General features: G+C 41.2%; 2 protein-coding genes across 2 annotated transcripts; both read right to left on the bottom strand.

Annotated features, from left to right (window-relative positions):
* Positions 1–1,771: 1,771 nt before the first annotated feature.
* Positions 1,772–8,999, bottom strand: LOC120796274 (calpain-2 catalytic subunit-like). The gene is made up of 21 exons (XM_040138908.1): positions 8,614–8,999; positions 7,799–7,868; positions 7,085–7,203; positions 6,857–6,990; positions 6,600–6,768; positions 6,418–6,501; positions 6,106–6,191; positions 4,881–4,955; positions 4,594–4,754; positions 4,330–4,499; positions 4,212–4,223; positions 3,772–3,983; positions 3,650–3,686; positions 3,491–3,556; positions 3,338–3,395; positions 3,164–3,228; positions 2,778–2,846; positions 2,593–2,671; positions 2,277–2,393; positions 2,129–2,187; positions 1,772–2,042 (listed from the first exon to the last, which is right to left on the bottom strand). Exons 1-21 carry the CDS (start codon positions 8,917–8,919, stop codon positions 2,019–2,021), a joined length of 2,172 nt encoding a protein of 723 aa, XP_039994842.1. The 5' UTR covers positions 8,920–8,999; the 3' UTR covers positions 1,772–2,018.
* A 610-nt stretch (positions 9,000–9,609) lies between these two features.
* LOC120796275 (calpain-2 catalytic subunit-like) lies at positions 9,610–16,495 on the bottom strand. The gene is made up of 20 exons (XM_040138909.1): positions 16,259–16,495; positions 15,177–15,246; positions 14,889–15,007; positions 13,989–14,122; positions 13,714–13,882; positions 13,521–13,604; positions 13,357–13,442; positions 13,190–13,264; positions 12,835–12,995; positions 12,573–12,742; positions 12,454–12,465; positions 12,096–12,313; positions 11,570–11,666; positions 11,411–11,468; positions 11,249–11,313; positions 10,966–11,034; positions 10,790–10,868; positions 9,968–10,084; positions 9,790–9,848; positions 9,610–9,704 (listed from the first exon to the last, which is right to left on the bottom strand). Exons 1-20 carry the CDS (start codon positions 16,493–16,495, stop codon positions 9,681–9,683), a joined length of 2,103 nt encoding a protein of 700 aa, XP_039994843.1. The 3' UTR covers positions 9,610–9,680.
* Positions 16,496–17,205: the final 710 nt, after the last annotated feature.

The raw sequence follows: 17,205 nt of genomic DNA, 5'->3' as shown, positions 1-17,205 counted from the left end.
GGGCTCACACACCCTCCCATAAAGTACTTCCTCAGCGCTCTGATGAGGAAAATGTGTAGTCCAAAATTTGCAATGCTGTTACAACATGCTTTGGTTGGCACCACTAAATGAAAAAACCCCAACTGCCAACGATTATACATTTTCATGTATAAACTGCAGAACTGGCTTATTGGCAGGCGAGAGAATAATATTGATCTTTTTTTTAAATAAAACACATAGTTTAGGTCCTTTTGCTGGAGAGTTTAGTTCATATTAACCCCCTCCTCTACAGTGACTATTTTTAAATACCAATACTCTTCTTCAGCATCACAGTAGCTTTCCTTCTTCTGTGTGGATTAGTGGTTTACATAGTCAGAGGCCCATCCCACATCCTGTTCCAAAAGCAGATTGTTTAAATGTCAGCACATGCCATAGCTTACTGGCTGACACTTGCATAAGAAGCACTAGAATCTGTGAATCATTAGGAAAAACAGAAATATCAGTAATATATGTCAAACAGTTTAGCAAAAGTATGAAAGAGTTATCCACAGAAAGCTCTCATTTGGTGGCTGGAGGGTTGTTTTTTAGGTTTAGTATCCTAACTGTGGTAAGGTCTGACTACCAGAGCCAGTGGCAACCAGCAGCAAATTTTCAGAGTAGTGAAGGAGGAAACACAACCCTGAACCACACGGGGCAGGAAATGGCTGCTGCATAGCTCTCTGTGACTAGAAAACTTCATGCTGCTACACGCAAGGTTGGCCACAACCCGGTCAGTGACGTCAAAGCAGCAAGCCCAAGTCCATGACAACTCTGACATCTGCTGGTTAATTACTGAAGTACTCAAGTACTGAATTTGCCACGTTACATGAGATGTTTAAATCTGTCGTACTCTGTGGAGAATGATAAAATCTGCCGCCAAAGACCAGGGCCGGCGTGTATGAAGAGGTAAATTTGTGCATCAGTGTTCTGAAAGAAAGACAATGAATAAGAAAATAGATGGCAAATACATAAATGTAACTTTTTAAGGAAAGGATTCATTTCTCAGGTTGACTCCTGTTTTCTCTGTTTTGGAAAAAAAACAGTATCAATCAAAGGCGTATCTAATTAACATACAAACATTGTAGAAGACCTCCACAGATGGTTCCTACTTAAAATGGTTCCTTTGTCCTTCTTGAATTCATTTAAGAATTTTTTGAATAATTTCCCACATATTGTATGTATTAAATGATATATAGCAAAGTCTTGCATAATGCAATGTATTGAAGCATATTAAATTTGGATAGAATGAATGAAGAGTAGCCGTAATCATGTCACCTTTGGAGGCCTGCCATTGGATGAGTCAACTTTGCTAAATTTGCTTTTAGCCTCTTTATATGAGTCTTACTTTTTACTTTAGAGCTTTTTGACTCTTAAGTCAATGTAAGATTGTTCTTAAGGTCATGTCTAAGACACCCCAGGACAGTTGCGAACCCTGCTTTCTCCCATACGTTACGCTGCACACAGATTTGTGGGGGTCTGATTATTGTACAGATCAAATAAATGCGGTATAACTTGTCAATTAGTGAGTTTGAGAGGTGCTGTTGGGAGGATGTTGGTACCCGTTTGGACAGAGCCAGGCTAGCTGTATCCCAGTATTTATGCTAAGCTTAGCTAATCAGCTACTGGCTGTAGCTTACCATACTGATACAGGAGTGGTATCAATCTTCTCTTTAACTCTTGGCAAGAAAGTGAATATTTCCATAAATGTCGAACTAGGTCCTTTAAGTTACCACTTGAAAGAACAGAGGCCATACAAACCTAACTATCTTTTTTATTGAGTACTAAATAAACATGTTATTATTTGGGGGAGATTGTGGCCTCATTGTATTTGTGGATAATCAAAGCATCAATAATTATTTTCTCTCAAAACGGGTATCCATTGATTGAGTTGCACACAAGAGACAAACTGACATTCACTAGAAAACGTTAAGCAAATCTTCAAATATAGTGAATGTTCAACACAAGTCTGGATTCTTCAACTGTAAACAGTCAGAGCTCCTCTACACCATCGCCAGAGTCAGCCACTGTAGATGAAAACACAAGCATTAGTCACTTTGTGATCCAAAAACCATCGCTTAATTCCCCCCCCCCATCACAAATAGGCTCTTACCTGCATAAAACTCAGCTCTATCTCACCAGACCCATCCTTGTTCAGGGTCTGGAAGGTGTCTGTCGTGAATGAAAGTAAGCATCAGAACTCTACATGACGTCTGCATGGGCAGTAGGATAAGAATGTGGTGACAAGGACAAAAACTCACTGAAGAGAGACTCTAAGCGGATCAGGCTGCCCACAAAGTTGTCAAAGTCAATGGTGAGGTTTGGTTCACTGTAGCGGGCCACAATGATCTGATGCAGAGCGTTGTTGAGAAAGAAACCTGTCAAAATGCAACAAGATGAACTGACGGGTAAGATGCAGAAACACACCATGGCCAAGAAATTCACACACCTGACTGTTTCATGTAAATCTTTGAGTTTCCCCAAACCTCACCAGTATCCTCTACTCACTTAAGTGGTGGAGGAACAAGTGTACAGTGGTGAGGACGCAAAATAGAATTAGTGAGACAGACTTTTCACCTGCAGCCTCAACAGCCATCCGCATCTCAGAGGCGCTCATACTGCCACTTTGGTCTGTGTCTCTCTCTTTGTACAGATCCTATTAGAGAGCACAACATGTTCATGGGCCATCACAATTCTACTAATAATCTAATGTATGTTACACACTGTATGTTAATGTCAATCCAGACAATTAAGGAGCACACCATGAACTTCTCTATCTTTGTCCACAGGATCTTAAATTCTACCAATCCCAGCTTGCCGCTTCCATCTTTCTGTGGAGGAAAAATGTTAAGGAAAGCTGTAACATGCCCCCACACGGAGTAATGTGTGGCAGGTTCTGGCCCCCTATCAGACATGACTTTGCTGGTGGGTCAGTCAGTAAACTTGTTCCGTGCAGCCATTGTTTTCAGTGTTTGTCGCAAGCTAAACTAACTGGCTGCTCGCAGTAGCCGTATACTGCATTTCACGCATGGAACTCTATTCTTTTGAAGCAACTTAAGGGATAGCAAAAAGGGGAGAACTTGATGTTAAGAGGTGAAAGATTCCGTGAATTTCTCCTCTCATAACTATGAACAGGAAGGAAGGATACATCCAGCAGATTGACCATGTTGTGGCAAGTCGCCAGGCTAAACCCATTGGTTTTGATGTCATCTCCTGAGAATGAATAAAACACGGGGATACATTGCTGTGAGTGTCAGATGCACATACATTAATGCACATACTGAACTTGCCTGAAAGAAGAGAAAGAAATCATTTCGCTTACGCTTCACCACCACTCTGTTGAGAATTCTCTGCAGCTCAAATACAGAAATCTCCACATCCTAAGGAGCATATGACAGGGAGACTGTGTAAATCCAATCATAGGAACAATGACTGGAGACCATAAGATGACGTATCAAATCTTAAACTTCCTTACATGTCCAGCAAGCTTTCCGAACAATCTCTTGAATCTGTCACTGATGTCATCTTCATCAATATCAATCTAGAAATGACAAAGTAATACATTTTTCTTCTTTGTTAAAATATTAACATCAATATTAATCTTAAAAAGCATGCATCAAGGGATAGATTTTACCTGCTCAACATGGCAGTCCACAGGATCATCAATCTCTCTGAAAGCGAGAAGTTACAGTTTTATGATCATCTTGATTATCTTTGTCATAACGGAAATTGCATTTATTTGTGAAACTAACATACTGGAAATGAGCCTGTTTCTCAGAGAACACCCGCATATAAAAGTCTCCATTCTTGTTGGGCTCAAAGGTGGAGGGGACGATGAGGTATTCTCCAGGGGGCAGACAGAAGCGGTTGCACACTTCGCGCAGGTTGGTGAAGTTCCCGGAGCGTGCAGCCGAACGGTTGTACAGGAAAAAGTTTTTCTTCAGGTGCACCTGCCTTTTGCCAGAGTACTGGAAAATGAAACACGTGCAGTATGGTCACATGAGGGCACTGTATACCTTCCATCTGACTGCCTACTTTTTTTTTAATTTTTTATAATGTGTAAGTATCTGCATGACACTTTTAATTTTCAGGGCTGAAAAATGAAAGATAATGTAACATCTGAATACTCATTCTTAATGAAAAATGAGGGCTCCCATCAACAAGTTCATCAAGTGTCTTCATCTTTGCATACATACCTCCTCAGGCAGCTAGAAAAAGATAAAAACAAAATCAAATTTAAGAAGAGGTGAACAGGTTACAAATACTGACACAAGTATTATCACTGACATTATCATCTTAAAGACTGCTCCTTACCTCATAGATGGCAAAGCCGATGGTCTCCAATTCCTCCCCTATTTTCCTCATACAGCGCTTGTTCTTCTGCATCAAGCCCACAATGAAAGTGCAGCCCTCCTCACCATCATCAGGGTCATCGTCCACCTCACCCAGCTTTATGACAAACTGGGGATTCATCCAGAAGGAATCTAGGAAGGGAAGCTAGGGTTAGTAGGGTCTGTATGTTGGTTTATGAACCGTGTAAACCAAAATCTGGAGGGAAGATTTTGAAACGGGTTGTACTTGGATAGTTTCTGCAGCCACCGGCTGACACGCTCCTTCTCCATGACTCTTCGAACTCGCGCTCTGCCCATTTCTTGAACTCATCGCCCGTGAGAGCATCAGGGGTGAGGTTGCAAATCTCAAGGCGAGAATATTGGCGCAGGAAGTCAGAAAATGACATCCTGTGGAAAAAGCAGTATGAGGAAAATGGAAAAACTAATCACCTCCTTTAATTAGATTAAACTGCATTGTAGACCAACTTTTGGTGTACGGAGTTTGGTTAGGAAAAGTGTTTCAGCGAGATTTACCAGAACTCCCCGTCCTCAGAACGGTTGGTCAGTCTCTGCCGATCATCACCATTCACATAAATCCAATTGGAAGAACTAGAAACAAAAGAAACATGGAAAAGATAAACAATAGGACTGCACCTAACTCTGAATTGTAATTTGTATAGCTTTTTGCACAAATAAAAAGGCTCACTCTTGGAGCTAAAAAAAGTCAGGAGTAGTTAGTTAAACAGTTGGAAGCAGTAAAATTCAAAATTTAATTGATACTCCTGTCACAGTTCCACAGCTCAGTCTAATATGGAGTCGAGCCACATTTTAAACAATTGAAATGACCTTTCAGTATAGAGGAGGTAAAAAATTAGCTCGTATCTCTTTAAGATTGGCATGATAGTTATTGAAAGTGCACTTGCGTTCGTATGTGGCCAGTAACAAGACTATAGTGTCTACATCCATGCTAATCTCTACCTAGGCACACTGGTTCTTTCAACTCAATGCTAATGTCAGCGTGCTAACATGCTCACAATAGATATATTAATATGCTGATATTTAGCAGGTATAATATTTCCATGTTCACAATCTTAGTTTTGCATGTAATCGTGCTAACATTTGGTGATTAGCAGTAAAACACAAAGTACAGCTGAGGCTGATGGGAATGTCATAAGTTCTGCAGGTGTCTGGTCCTTAAAAAAAAAAAAAAAAAAAACTGTAATGGACTAATTTAAATGTTTAACCATGAATGTCTGCACCTATTTCATGGTAATCCATCCAATAGTTGTTGAGATATTTCACTCAAAACCACAAATGTCAATCTGCCGATGGTTCTAGAGGAGGTCAGGGGATCACCAAAGTCATTAGTACACATTATCCAGGAATCATGCATGTCCTTCAAAAATACACCCAATACAATTTGAGATATTTCAAGTGAAAACTTTGTTTGCTAATGGCATTCAGTGTAAAGTCAGGGGATCAATAAAGTCATTAGGATTCATCCTCTGGGGACCACGGATATTTGTACCAAATGACATGGCATCTATCCAATAATTGTTGTGATATTTCATTCTAGACCCAAGTAATGGACTCACTGAGCAACCCACACTGGCATCCCTAGATCCACACACTGCTAATTTGGCTAAAATCTCTCTGGAGTGGTTGCCAATCATAACAAGTAGAGCTCACTTGGAGCTAATATAAGTGTGTTTATTTCATTTCCTGCTCTTAAAAGTCCCCACAAGTACACAACACTCACTTGTCACTCCAGGGTCCATTCCACTCCACCTGACCCCATGGGTTTCTAATCCTGATCAGCTGCACCATGTCTCCCCTGTACTCCACCTGACACAGAATAAGGTGTCAATTACTCTCAATCAGAAAAAAAGATGAAGGGTAAACTGTAAAAACAATATAAATAAGATAAAAGGGGTAAACCTAGCAAATAAATCATACTGCTGCTAAACAAATTGTAAAATCTATTACAATATACAGCATATTTGCCAAAGTAGCCACTGCAGCTTCACTTGTACCTGGACTTAATATACAGTAGACATACACATTTGCTCACCTGCTCCGCTCCTGTCACCGAATAGGCATGGCCCTTCACCAGCTTGCAATATGTGACAGCTTCGGAGTCAGCCGTGCTGCTGATCTGGGATGGAGAGGAAAAACTTGTGGGGTAAAAACTACCAGATGCCATGACTATACCCGCCAGGCTGCATGAGAGTAAAACGAGAAGCTCAAACAAACATTAATGGAGCATCCCACAAGGGAGCCTCTGTCCAAGGCCTTCTTAATGATTTTGAAGAGATGGGGATCTGCCCTGCTCAAGTCATGCCTCTCAGCTATGCCTCCGGTGAAGTCCTCGAAACCCTCAATGGTGCTGCCTCCAGAAAGAGCTTCGTAGCATCCATTTAGCCTAAAGGGGAAAGGATTCATGATGGACTAGACCAGAAAGAGACACTGAAACGGACAGAAAGATATCCAGATGTTCTATTCCTCCATACTTGGCGTAGGCCTTCTCCAGCAGTGCACTCCAAAACTCGGAGCCCTCCTCCGAGTGGACAAACAGCAGCTTGCCATCTCTGGTGGGCAAACGGTCATCGACCACCACATCCACCCACTCGCCAAACTGCCAGAACTGAGAACCACAGAGAAGACACGAGTAAAATCCAGGCTGTTTGCGCCTCTTTGGCTCTAAAAGAATAAAGCAGTGGTGTGTCAAAGTACTGTACCTCAAAGTGAAAGATGCCAGCATAGTTCTCCTCAAAGCTTTGGTCATGGGGGACAACCCGAGACAAAACCTGCTTGTTGAGAGTCAAGGAGGCGATAGCTGCCAGGAGCCAGCAGTCACCTGACCACAAGTTAACAGTCTTAGAATAAAGGGAACTCCTGTGTAAAAGCTCGTATAAAATACAGAAGATTTCATGTTTACATGCTATAATCATTTTGTCATTATGAGACATCTCCAAAACTTAGTAGATATGCAGCTTGTTTGCACACACACCTCAGCTGTGCAAAGTTATGGCTCTCTCACATTGCCCACATTGCTCAGCAGCTGCAAACAAACTTCAGTCCTACGCACATTCTGTATGCATCCATTCTGCCGGACTGGGTGTAGACAGGGAAGACTGAAGGAGGTCTGACAAGACGCTTTTTACACAGTGACAGCTGATTTCAGTGCGCAGGAATTTACTAAGAGTTATGACGTTTAGATGTCATTTCAGTGTAAAGTCCCAGACATACAAGCAAACATCCCAGATAAGCAAGATGGCAGTGATGTACAGAAGCGAGTCGACATGAGCGGATGCCTTACTCATATCTGCTAACTGTGATGGTCTGAGATATGCATGCAAAGCCATTCAAATGTTTTGGAATTTCTGAAGATGGAAATATATGGAAACAAATAATGTCGATATCTAACTCTGCCATCTGAATGCGTGTCTCACCAAGTGCTCCTTGACAAATATCAGTCCTGGTAGCATTTTCAGCTATGAATTTTGGTTTGGAACATAACTCCTGAGGGAAAAAGAGGAGAAACAAATGAGTGAAAACACTTTTAATTTGGTTTATAATTTGCTATCCACCGTCATTGTGTTTTGCTGGATATCACAATTGTGCATTTCTTTACTCATATAGCTATGGTGTGATAGGTAGCATTTTTTGGGTGCTAACATGCTGCAGGAAAACAACACAATTGCATTGAATCACACCTAAACAAGATTAAACAAGATTGCAGTTTTGTGTTTGTTTTGTTTTTTTATCCTTCATAGCCAAAATGGACACGTCTTTCACTTTTTCATAACAAGAAACGGAAATATTCGCTTATAAAAATCAAGATAAAAACTACAAAAAAACCCCCCAAAAAAAACCCCATCTGAAATGTTGATAAACGGGGACTGGCTTGCATCACTGAACTGCAGCAGTAAGCATTGATTATAAAACCAGTGTTTCACCATATGTGACTTCACATATACATACATACATACATACATACACACACACACACACACACACACACACACACACACACACATACACATACACATACACATACACATATATATATATATATATATATATATATATATATATATATATTTTTTTTTTTTTTTTTTTTTTTTTTTAAAGTACTCCCACAAACCTTCATTCAGAATAATACTCATTAAGCTGTTTACAGTGCACATAGGACATAAATGATCGCTGGTTTTCGGCTTTCAAGAAACACATGGCGGTAGCCACCTGCCGCAGCCACTGTACCCACCGTGGGCCTCTTCCAGGTGATGCCAAGGACCTTGTCGGAATTTGGTCCCAGTTCATTGAACCCTAAGGATGAGGGCAGAGCTTCAAAGCAGTCGTCCTCGAACAGCTGGCCCCTCGCCAGACAGCCGCTCCTCAGCGACTCAAAGTCCTGGTTCAGGTGCCTCACCGCTTGAGAGTTGGATCCGATGCCGAGCGACCGCTCTCGGCTGTGCTGGAGTTTTGCTACAATTCCCGACATTTTAGAGGCTTGTAAGACCTGCCGTCTTTCTGCGACTGTCTTTTCGTGTGCCTGTGTGGTCTGTGTCATCTGTTATATATGCAGATAAGCTGTCCCCACACCCTCACCAGACAGCGTGTACTGGCTCACCTGTCTCACCCCCCCACCTGGCTTTGAGTGATGGCCCATGATGACTGGCCCAGGTGTAGCCCACATTCTCTGGAGCTGAAACTTGTGCTGGTCCACAAAAAAAACTGATCAGTGGAATTAGGTCTCAACAAAATTTCTGCCTCATCTGGCCCCACTAAACATTGTTGTTGCATTAATAATTTCTTACCAACAATTAGAAACAGTAAAAAAAACAAAAACAAAACAACAACAAAAAACTGAGGCACAGACCACATGAATATCTCCTATTTCACACTATTTTAACCGCTTCATTTGTGTAATCTGTGCAAAATTTCATAAAGAGGAATAGTCCAGAGGCCTTAGTTTCTTAGTTTCTTTATTTTCTACCATTTGACATAAGTTGCGTGACAGCTATAAAAGCAAAAACACCAATGGAAAAAAAATCAGTTAAAGTTATTCCAAACATGGGAGTGGTACAACACATCTCCAAAAAAAAACTGTTTTTTTCTCCATAGACATGTTCAGCAAAAATCATTGAAATTTACAAATAAACTCTAGCCATCTAAAGCATTTGGCTCGTATACAATGTATAGGAAATGCCTATCTCATTGGGTTTACTTAATTTCTAAAATTAAATGTGAGTTGTAATGGATTGTCAACTGATTGAAATTCGTCCTCCCGCTGATATCGCAAATGGGTCCTCGCTTTTGTGGTCTCCGGAGCTAGTAGATTGCCAGGCAGAGCCACTGTAAAAGAAAACAAAATGATTCAATGAGCTGTCTAAACTACGAGTGCCGACAAACCAGCAGCTCTTGTTATTCCCCTACAGACCTGTTGAATGTCCAGCTCAATCTTCCCTGAGTCAGCCCTTTCCAGAGCCTTAAACATTTCTGGTTGAGAGACAGAAAATAAAAAATACTGGTAATGCAAACATGCCACAGCTCTCTGATACAGATCAGTATGAAGTACAGTACGTTGAAGTGACACTGCCGTGTGTGCTGACACTTACTGAAGAGCATTTCCAGTTTAATGAGACAGCCCACAAAACTGTCAAAGTCAATGGCATACTGAGCATCAGCATAACGACTGACGATGGCCTGCAGCACAGCACTGTTGACGTGGAAACCTGCGGAAGAAAAACAGCCGTCATTTATCATCACTTCCTGTTAGTTCGTTGGGTCGGTTTCATCGATGTGGATTATTTCTGATCCTGGGGGAGCACCGTTTTTTAAAAAAGCTGTCAGATATTTGCAGGGTGATAATGGAGGAGTTATGTTACAAAGCCTCGCCCATGCTTGTTTGGTTCCTGTGTTAAAGTGTACATGAATGACATCTATGCGCAGGGAGGGAGTCCCCTAGCCGGTTTATCCAGTCTGCCAGTAACTGGTTTCACATGTTACACATACAAACATGCTATCAGTTATGCCAACATTTGGTTATTTTGTTCCTGCTCAGTGGTCAGATATTTCATAAACATGCCATAGGCATGCCTATTTCTAATATGTGTCTCATAACTTGGTGAAAAAGTATGTCAACTGTAGTGGCATACTCTGTTCAAAGATAACTCGAGTCTGAGGGCAATATTTTTACATAGCTAATTTTTATTCTTATCAGACAAGTAAATATTATCCTTGAATCTCAGGCCAAGAAACTGTTTTGCAACCTTTTGCCAAAAGTCAGGTGCAGCAGAGGATGATATAGAGGATGATAGTAAGGTAATGATAAAATAGAAGTAATTTGTCTTTTAAGGTGTGTAAATGACCAGTGGGACTTAATTTACAACCGTTTGTTGGATTTTACTTTGAGAGAATCCTCATGTGATGTTTGTTACCGGCTTCAGTGGCAGCGCCTCTCATCTCATGGGAGCTCATGGTGCCAGAGTTGTCTGTGTCATGATTCTTGAAGATCTCCTGTAGGACGCAGGCACCCATGAGTTGTGTTAACAGGTGCTGCCAGGTATTCCAACATGACCGTAATTCATTTCAAACCACAGTAAGCGCAACTTACCAGATATTTCTGGATTTTGTTCCAAAGCAAGTGGAATTCCATCAGTCCCAGCATGGAACTTTCATCTTTCTGGAGAATGTTAAGAGTTATAAAAAACGCTCACTAGGCTACATAAAGCCTTTGATTATTCATGTTTTAGTCACTTACATATCTTAACTCCAAGGCTATAGTGCAGCAATATCCTACATTATCACAGAGGGGGGACATTTTCGGATTTGAGATGCTATTTCGCACTATAACAAAATCAGCGTATCGATCATTTTTCATATTTTAAAGAGGATACATCCAGCAGACTGACAATAAGCCGACCTGTCTCAAGGCTGAATCCATCTGTCTTGATATCAGACCCTGCAAGAAAGTGACAAAACATAGCTAGCACCAGGTCTTAAGTCAATGAAAATAAAGATCCAACACTTAACGTAATCAGACCTTCCAAAGTACTTACGGTGAGAGATGACATTGTTCAAAATTTTAACCAGTTCAAAGACAGATATCTCCATGTCCTATTGGAAAAAAATGAATATTAGGACATGAATTTTAATTGGTAAGCCAGGTTTCCAGCTGTTTATGCATTTCATATACTGTCTGTTCTCCCTCTACCTACATTGCCAGCAATCTGCTTGAAGAGATACTTGAAGTGAGGATCCACATCCCTCTCAGATATCTCCTCCTGTGAGAGAGACACCAGTAAGTCTGTGTCACTATTGTCAAATAAAATCATTGCCTCTTCAAGTTTTGGGCATTTCCAAATATCTGTGCATGTTAAATTTAACATACAGTATATAAAGCAATATGCGACAAATATTCTTGAAGCTCGGTACTGTGGTGGAAAAACAGTGACTCACATTGAAGCAAGCAAGAGCAGCTTATCATTCTATGGATTTTCTTACCGCCTCTATTTTAGCATCAATGTCCTCCTCCAGTTGACTAAAAAAAATAGAAATGCACAGTTTGAGCACTCTGTGTTGGTGTGTAAGGACGTAACATGTAGTTATGACTGTCAATTTGAGACTATTCTGTGGCTAAAGAAGGAGCCACTGAGCTTTGTCCACTTGATGGCTGTATAAGCTAAAACTCTGAGGTCTACTTTAGCCTAGAGACATCAGTCACTCTGCGTATTACTGTAACACAGATACCTGGTTGCAGCCCGTTTCTCTGTGAACACCCTGAGAATGAAGCTGCTGTTCTTGTGAGGGCGGAAGGTTGAGGGAATTATGGCGTATTCCCCTGGAGGAAGTTTGAAGCGGTCACACACTTCACGTGTGTTGATGAAGGTGCTGCTCATGGCCACAGCTCTCTGCCGCAGCAGGACATCCGGACCTAGATGAACATTGCAGCGGCCCTTGTACTGAACATTAACAGGAGAAAAATGTTATTACTGGAATACAATCAAGAAATCCTTTTGATACCTGTGATGTCTATTTTGCATTTAAAATGTGAATTTTAAGTAAGGAATCATTACTGGCATGTACCAGTACAAATACAGACCTCATCTGGGACCTGTAAAAAAGAAACAGACAAGGTTTTATTGAATATCAGCCAGTTATTAAAAAAAGTCAAATACAGAGTATTCATTTCATATGAAATATCAAATTATTCTGAGACACCTCATAAATGGCAAAGCCAATGGTCTCAATCTTGCAGTGAAGCATCTTCTTCTGTCGTCCATTCTTTTGCATCAGCCCCACCAGAAATGTGCATCCATCCTCCCCATCCAGAGGGTCATCATCCACATCCTCCAGACGCACCACAAACTGCGGGTTGGACGAGAATGTGGCTGGAACACATTAAAAAAAAAAAGTGTCAACCTTTATATGACGTAGTGTAACAGAACATTTGGCTCAGACATACATTCGATTTCTCGCTTACATGGGTGATTGCGGCAGCCGCCAGCAGTGGAGCCGACCCTCCACATCCCTTCAAACTGGTAGTGGTTCCAATGGCCCACGTTATCGCTCATGAGCGTGTCTGGGGTCAAGTTACAGATCTCCAGCCTGGAGAACTGCTTGATGAAGTCTGAGTAAGAGATCCTGAGAAGAAAAACGCATTTCTCAACAAAGAAAATAGTCTTATTTCTCACAAACTAACTTCTGAGTCTGAGCGTTAATAGTTGCTGTGGTGATATAGAAGATTATGATTATTAATCCATTTTTCTAGTATCAACAAAATGTCTTAAATATCACGTGTTTTAATGTAAATAAAATGTTAAACATAGTAGATTTACCAGAACTCTCCATCTTCAGCCACATGGTTCAAGTTTAATTTCTCATCTTCACTGATGTACTTCCATTCATTGGATCTAATTTTGATAAACAATCATACTTTCATGAAAATCCTGGAATTAACCAATCGCAGCTGACTGTTTATGTATACAGAATATAGGTAATTCACCCATCACTCCAAGGCCCCGTCCACTCCACCTGACCCCACGGGTTCCTAATGCGGACCAGCTGAACCACCCTGCCTTGGTAATGGACCTGAAGGAGGAAGCGAGAGATGGCGATTTAATTTGCATGCAGTAAAATGAAAAGGAAAAAAAAAAAGTGAAATTGTACCTCTTCTGCACCAGTGACTGAGTATGCATGTCCTTTTACAAGTTTGCGAGCCGTAACTGCCTCTGTCTCATAGGTGCTGGTTATCTAAAAGCACAAAGAACGCACATTTCAATCTGATGCCGTCAGCACTCTATTATTGTTGGCGTGTTTGTTCGCAGATCGGCATGCAAATCAGAAGGAAAATAAGACTTACATTAATAGAGCAGCCCAGCAGTGAACCCTGGCTCAATGCCCTCTGTATGATTTGGAAGAGCTTTGGTGGAGCCTTGTCTAAGGCGTATATTTCTGCAATTCCTCCTGTGAAATCCTCAAAACCCTCAATAGTGTTTCCACCGGCCAGGGCCTCATAGCAGCCATTCACCCTGTCAGACACAGAGGGATGTGAATATATTCGCCAACTGTATACTGTACATTCACACTGCATTAACGTTTTGATGAAGCAGAAGATGTAACAGGAATAATCCATACTTAGCATAGGCCTTCTCCATCAGAGCACTCCAAAACTCGGAGCCCTCCGCCGAGTGGACAAACAGCAGCTTGCCATCTCTGGTGGGCAAACGGTCATCGACCACCACATCCACCCACTCGCCAAACTGCCAGAACTGAGAGGGAAATATTCCCATCAGTAAACTGAACCTCAAATCCTTCTTAAACTCGTTCATTTAGCTGTCCTGCATTATGAGCCATGAGCAGGACAGTTGTGTGATCCTTGGATTATATGCTCAGTATGTCACACTACAGGTGACATGGGGAAACTGCTTTAAAGCTCAGATCAAACACAAATGTAAATCATGTACAGTTTCATTGTTTTTTAAATTTATTGTCACAAAGCTTTTGTCATGAAACAGTGTAACACTGTTGTATTAAATGCAGTTTGCTGGACTTTAGGTACAAAACTCTGCATGACCTAAACCTTTACCTGGTGGTGGTGCTAAAAAAATGTGTGCAAGCACAAGATAGTTGCTTTCAGATATGGTGAAGTATTGATCACTTCTGTATGAGGACAAGTAGAAAATGTTTTTGGCATCACTCATTTATTCGTGAGTGAACTGACTGAAAAAAACAGAAATTTTAACAGAACTTATTTTGACAAAAGGAACTTGTCGATGCGGTTCATCGGTTACAGAACAAAATATGAGTTGACATTTTGACTTAGTGGCACTAGACAGATCATCACATTTTCCCCCAAATCTCTACTTGCGTATCTTGGATTGTCCTATACCAGTGTGCAAGTTTTCATTAAAATAACTCATCATTCTGTGGTCTGTATGGCAGGTAAAAAGTGAGAAAAAACTGAAAGAAAGAAAAAAAGAAAGAAAAAAGCCCCCTAGAAGGTCGGGGTTAGTGGTCAGATGAGAGAAGTCTGACCTGGAAGTGAAATATCCCGGCATAATCTTTGGTGAAACTCTGTCCAGGGGGCACCACACGAGCCAGGATTCGGTGGTCTAGAGTCAGAGAGGCTATTGCAGCCAGAAGCCAGCAGTCACCTGCACAGTGAGAGCAGAGACATGCTCCGAGATTGGGCAACATGTGCTGTTCACCACAGCGCAACAGTGCTGTAAACAACACGTGCCAACAAACCTCCTCCTTTTGCAAGCTTAATGGCAGAGTAGGTGGAGGATTTGTCATCCATCCATCTTCTTGCCCTTCACTTACCCAGATCTCCTTGGCAAATGTCCGTCCTTGTGGCTCCATCATTGATGAACTTTGGATTGGAACACAGCTCCTATAAAGAGCAACAGACAATGACAAAGAGTTGAACACTTGATAGTAGATTTGAGAAATATTTTCTTCAATAATGGGGAGCTAAATTAGACACCTGGATGAAACACTGTAGCTGCTGAACTGCCATCACACATACACAGGGATCTCTACAAATTTTTAATCTGACAGGGGATTGCTCAACTCTCCAGTTGCCCAGTTTCCCCTCACTCCTCATTGCTGTAGAAGTTTAATATTAATTATTATAATGGTTACTATCATATTATATTGTAGTGTATATAATGATTATTATATTACTAGTATATTACTATCATATTATTGCATTATTATTATTATACAGACACTGTCGTTACATCATATATTTATTATCACTATAACAAAAACACTATGTTTTCTCCCCCACACATGCCGTAGTCTTTACTCCACACACAAACCTGTCCAGGATCACTACACAAGGATACATACCACTGCCTCTCAAACGAACATCCAAACACACACACACACACACACACACACACACACACACACACACACACACACACACACACACACACACACACACACACACACACACACACACACACACTACAAAGACATACTCTAATCTAATCTTTATCATATCACCACATACAGTGGGGTCCAAAAGTCTGAGTCCACTTTCCCATTCAAGTCAATGGGAAGGTGGACTCAGACTGTCTGAGCGTTCACATACAAATCAGCTTTGTTTCATCTACAAACAGATCAGAAAAAGCAGGATAACTCCTCACAAACCACTGTTTGCCACTCATAGCTTCTTTGATCACTTTGATTATTACTGTGTTGAAGGGAGTATTGAGCCCTTTTTACCTGATAGAACAGTATTTGGTGCAAAAGTCCTGCAGTTGAGTTAAAAAAACATTGAATACTCAATGGAAAATCACTATCAAGCTGACCATCCACAGTATAAGATTACATTACAAACTGTGTTACTGTTTTGATTTCATTGCTTTATGTTTTTTTTTTCAGTATCTTCCTACCTTTGGCCTCTTCCAAACCACACCCCTGGTCTTGGATGAGTATGGTCCCAGTTCACTGTAGCCCAGGGATCTAATCTCTGCTGGAAAGCAGCTGTCCTCAAACAGACGACCACTCTCCAGACACTGCTGGCGCAAAGTTTCATAATCCTGCTGGGAGAACTTCACTGCATGCTGTTTGGTGCCAATGCCTTGTTGCCTGTCCTGCTGACGGGCCAGTCGATCTGCTGTGGATGTCATCCTCACCTCTCAATTGTACAGTATTTAGACTCTCCGGATGGTGGGCTCGGATTTCCCTTGTTGTGAGCTGAGTTGAGCTGATTTGTGAGCTGATCTTCCACCAGCTGAACACCATCCAGACGTGTTTTTGTCCCAGCATCCTTTATAGCTGCCACAGGTGATGGGAAGACAGGGTGGGATCACAGACAGGGAGGGGCCTCTAATGGGCAGCTGAGACAAACAGAGCAGACAACAGCAACCCTATGCAAAACTGCAACGAGATGCAGCTGAAATACAAACAGAGGCACGCCTAAGGTAAGCACTCCTCTCATTTGGATTTTAAGTATGTCTATTAGTGGTTGACAAAGCATCAGGCATTCTGTAACGATATATATAAAAAAGACATCTCACAAAAATAAAAGAAAAAAGTAGATGTGTTTTGTTTTCCAAGTTTTTGGAAGGCATTACATGCAGTACACACAGCTGAGAGTTGAGACAGATAAGCTTAAATGCATTTAATGGAGCAACTGTTACATTGAGCAAGTGGGATATTTATGACAATGCAACACTAAGCCTGCAGGATGGATGTCTGCGTCCAGTCAGCTTCGGATCATATACATTATGCTCCAAAGTGTGAGCTTATCCTAAATCCGTTCTTACATGATCTATGCTAAAGTAAAATAAAAAGCTAATCCTTAGTCAAACAATTCTCAAAGTCAGCTTGATCAGTC

The sequence above is a fragment of the Xiphias gladius genome, chromosome 11 (assembly GCF_016859285.1).
Source record: "Xiphias gladius isolate SHS-SW01 ecotype Sanya breed wild chromosome 11, ASM1685928v1, whole genome shotgun sequence".
In the NCBI taxonomy this organism is placed as follows: Eukaryota; Metazoa; Chordata; class Actinopteri; order Istiophoriformes; family Xiphiidae; genus Xiphias; species Xiphias gladius.
Note: the sequence above shows the minus strand (reverse complement) of the source record. Positions and strands in the feature narration are given on the sequence as shown.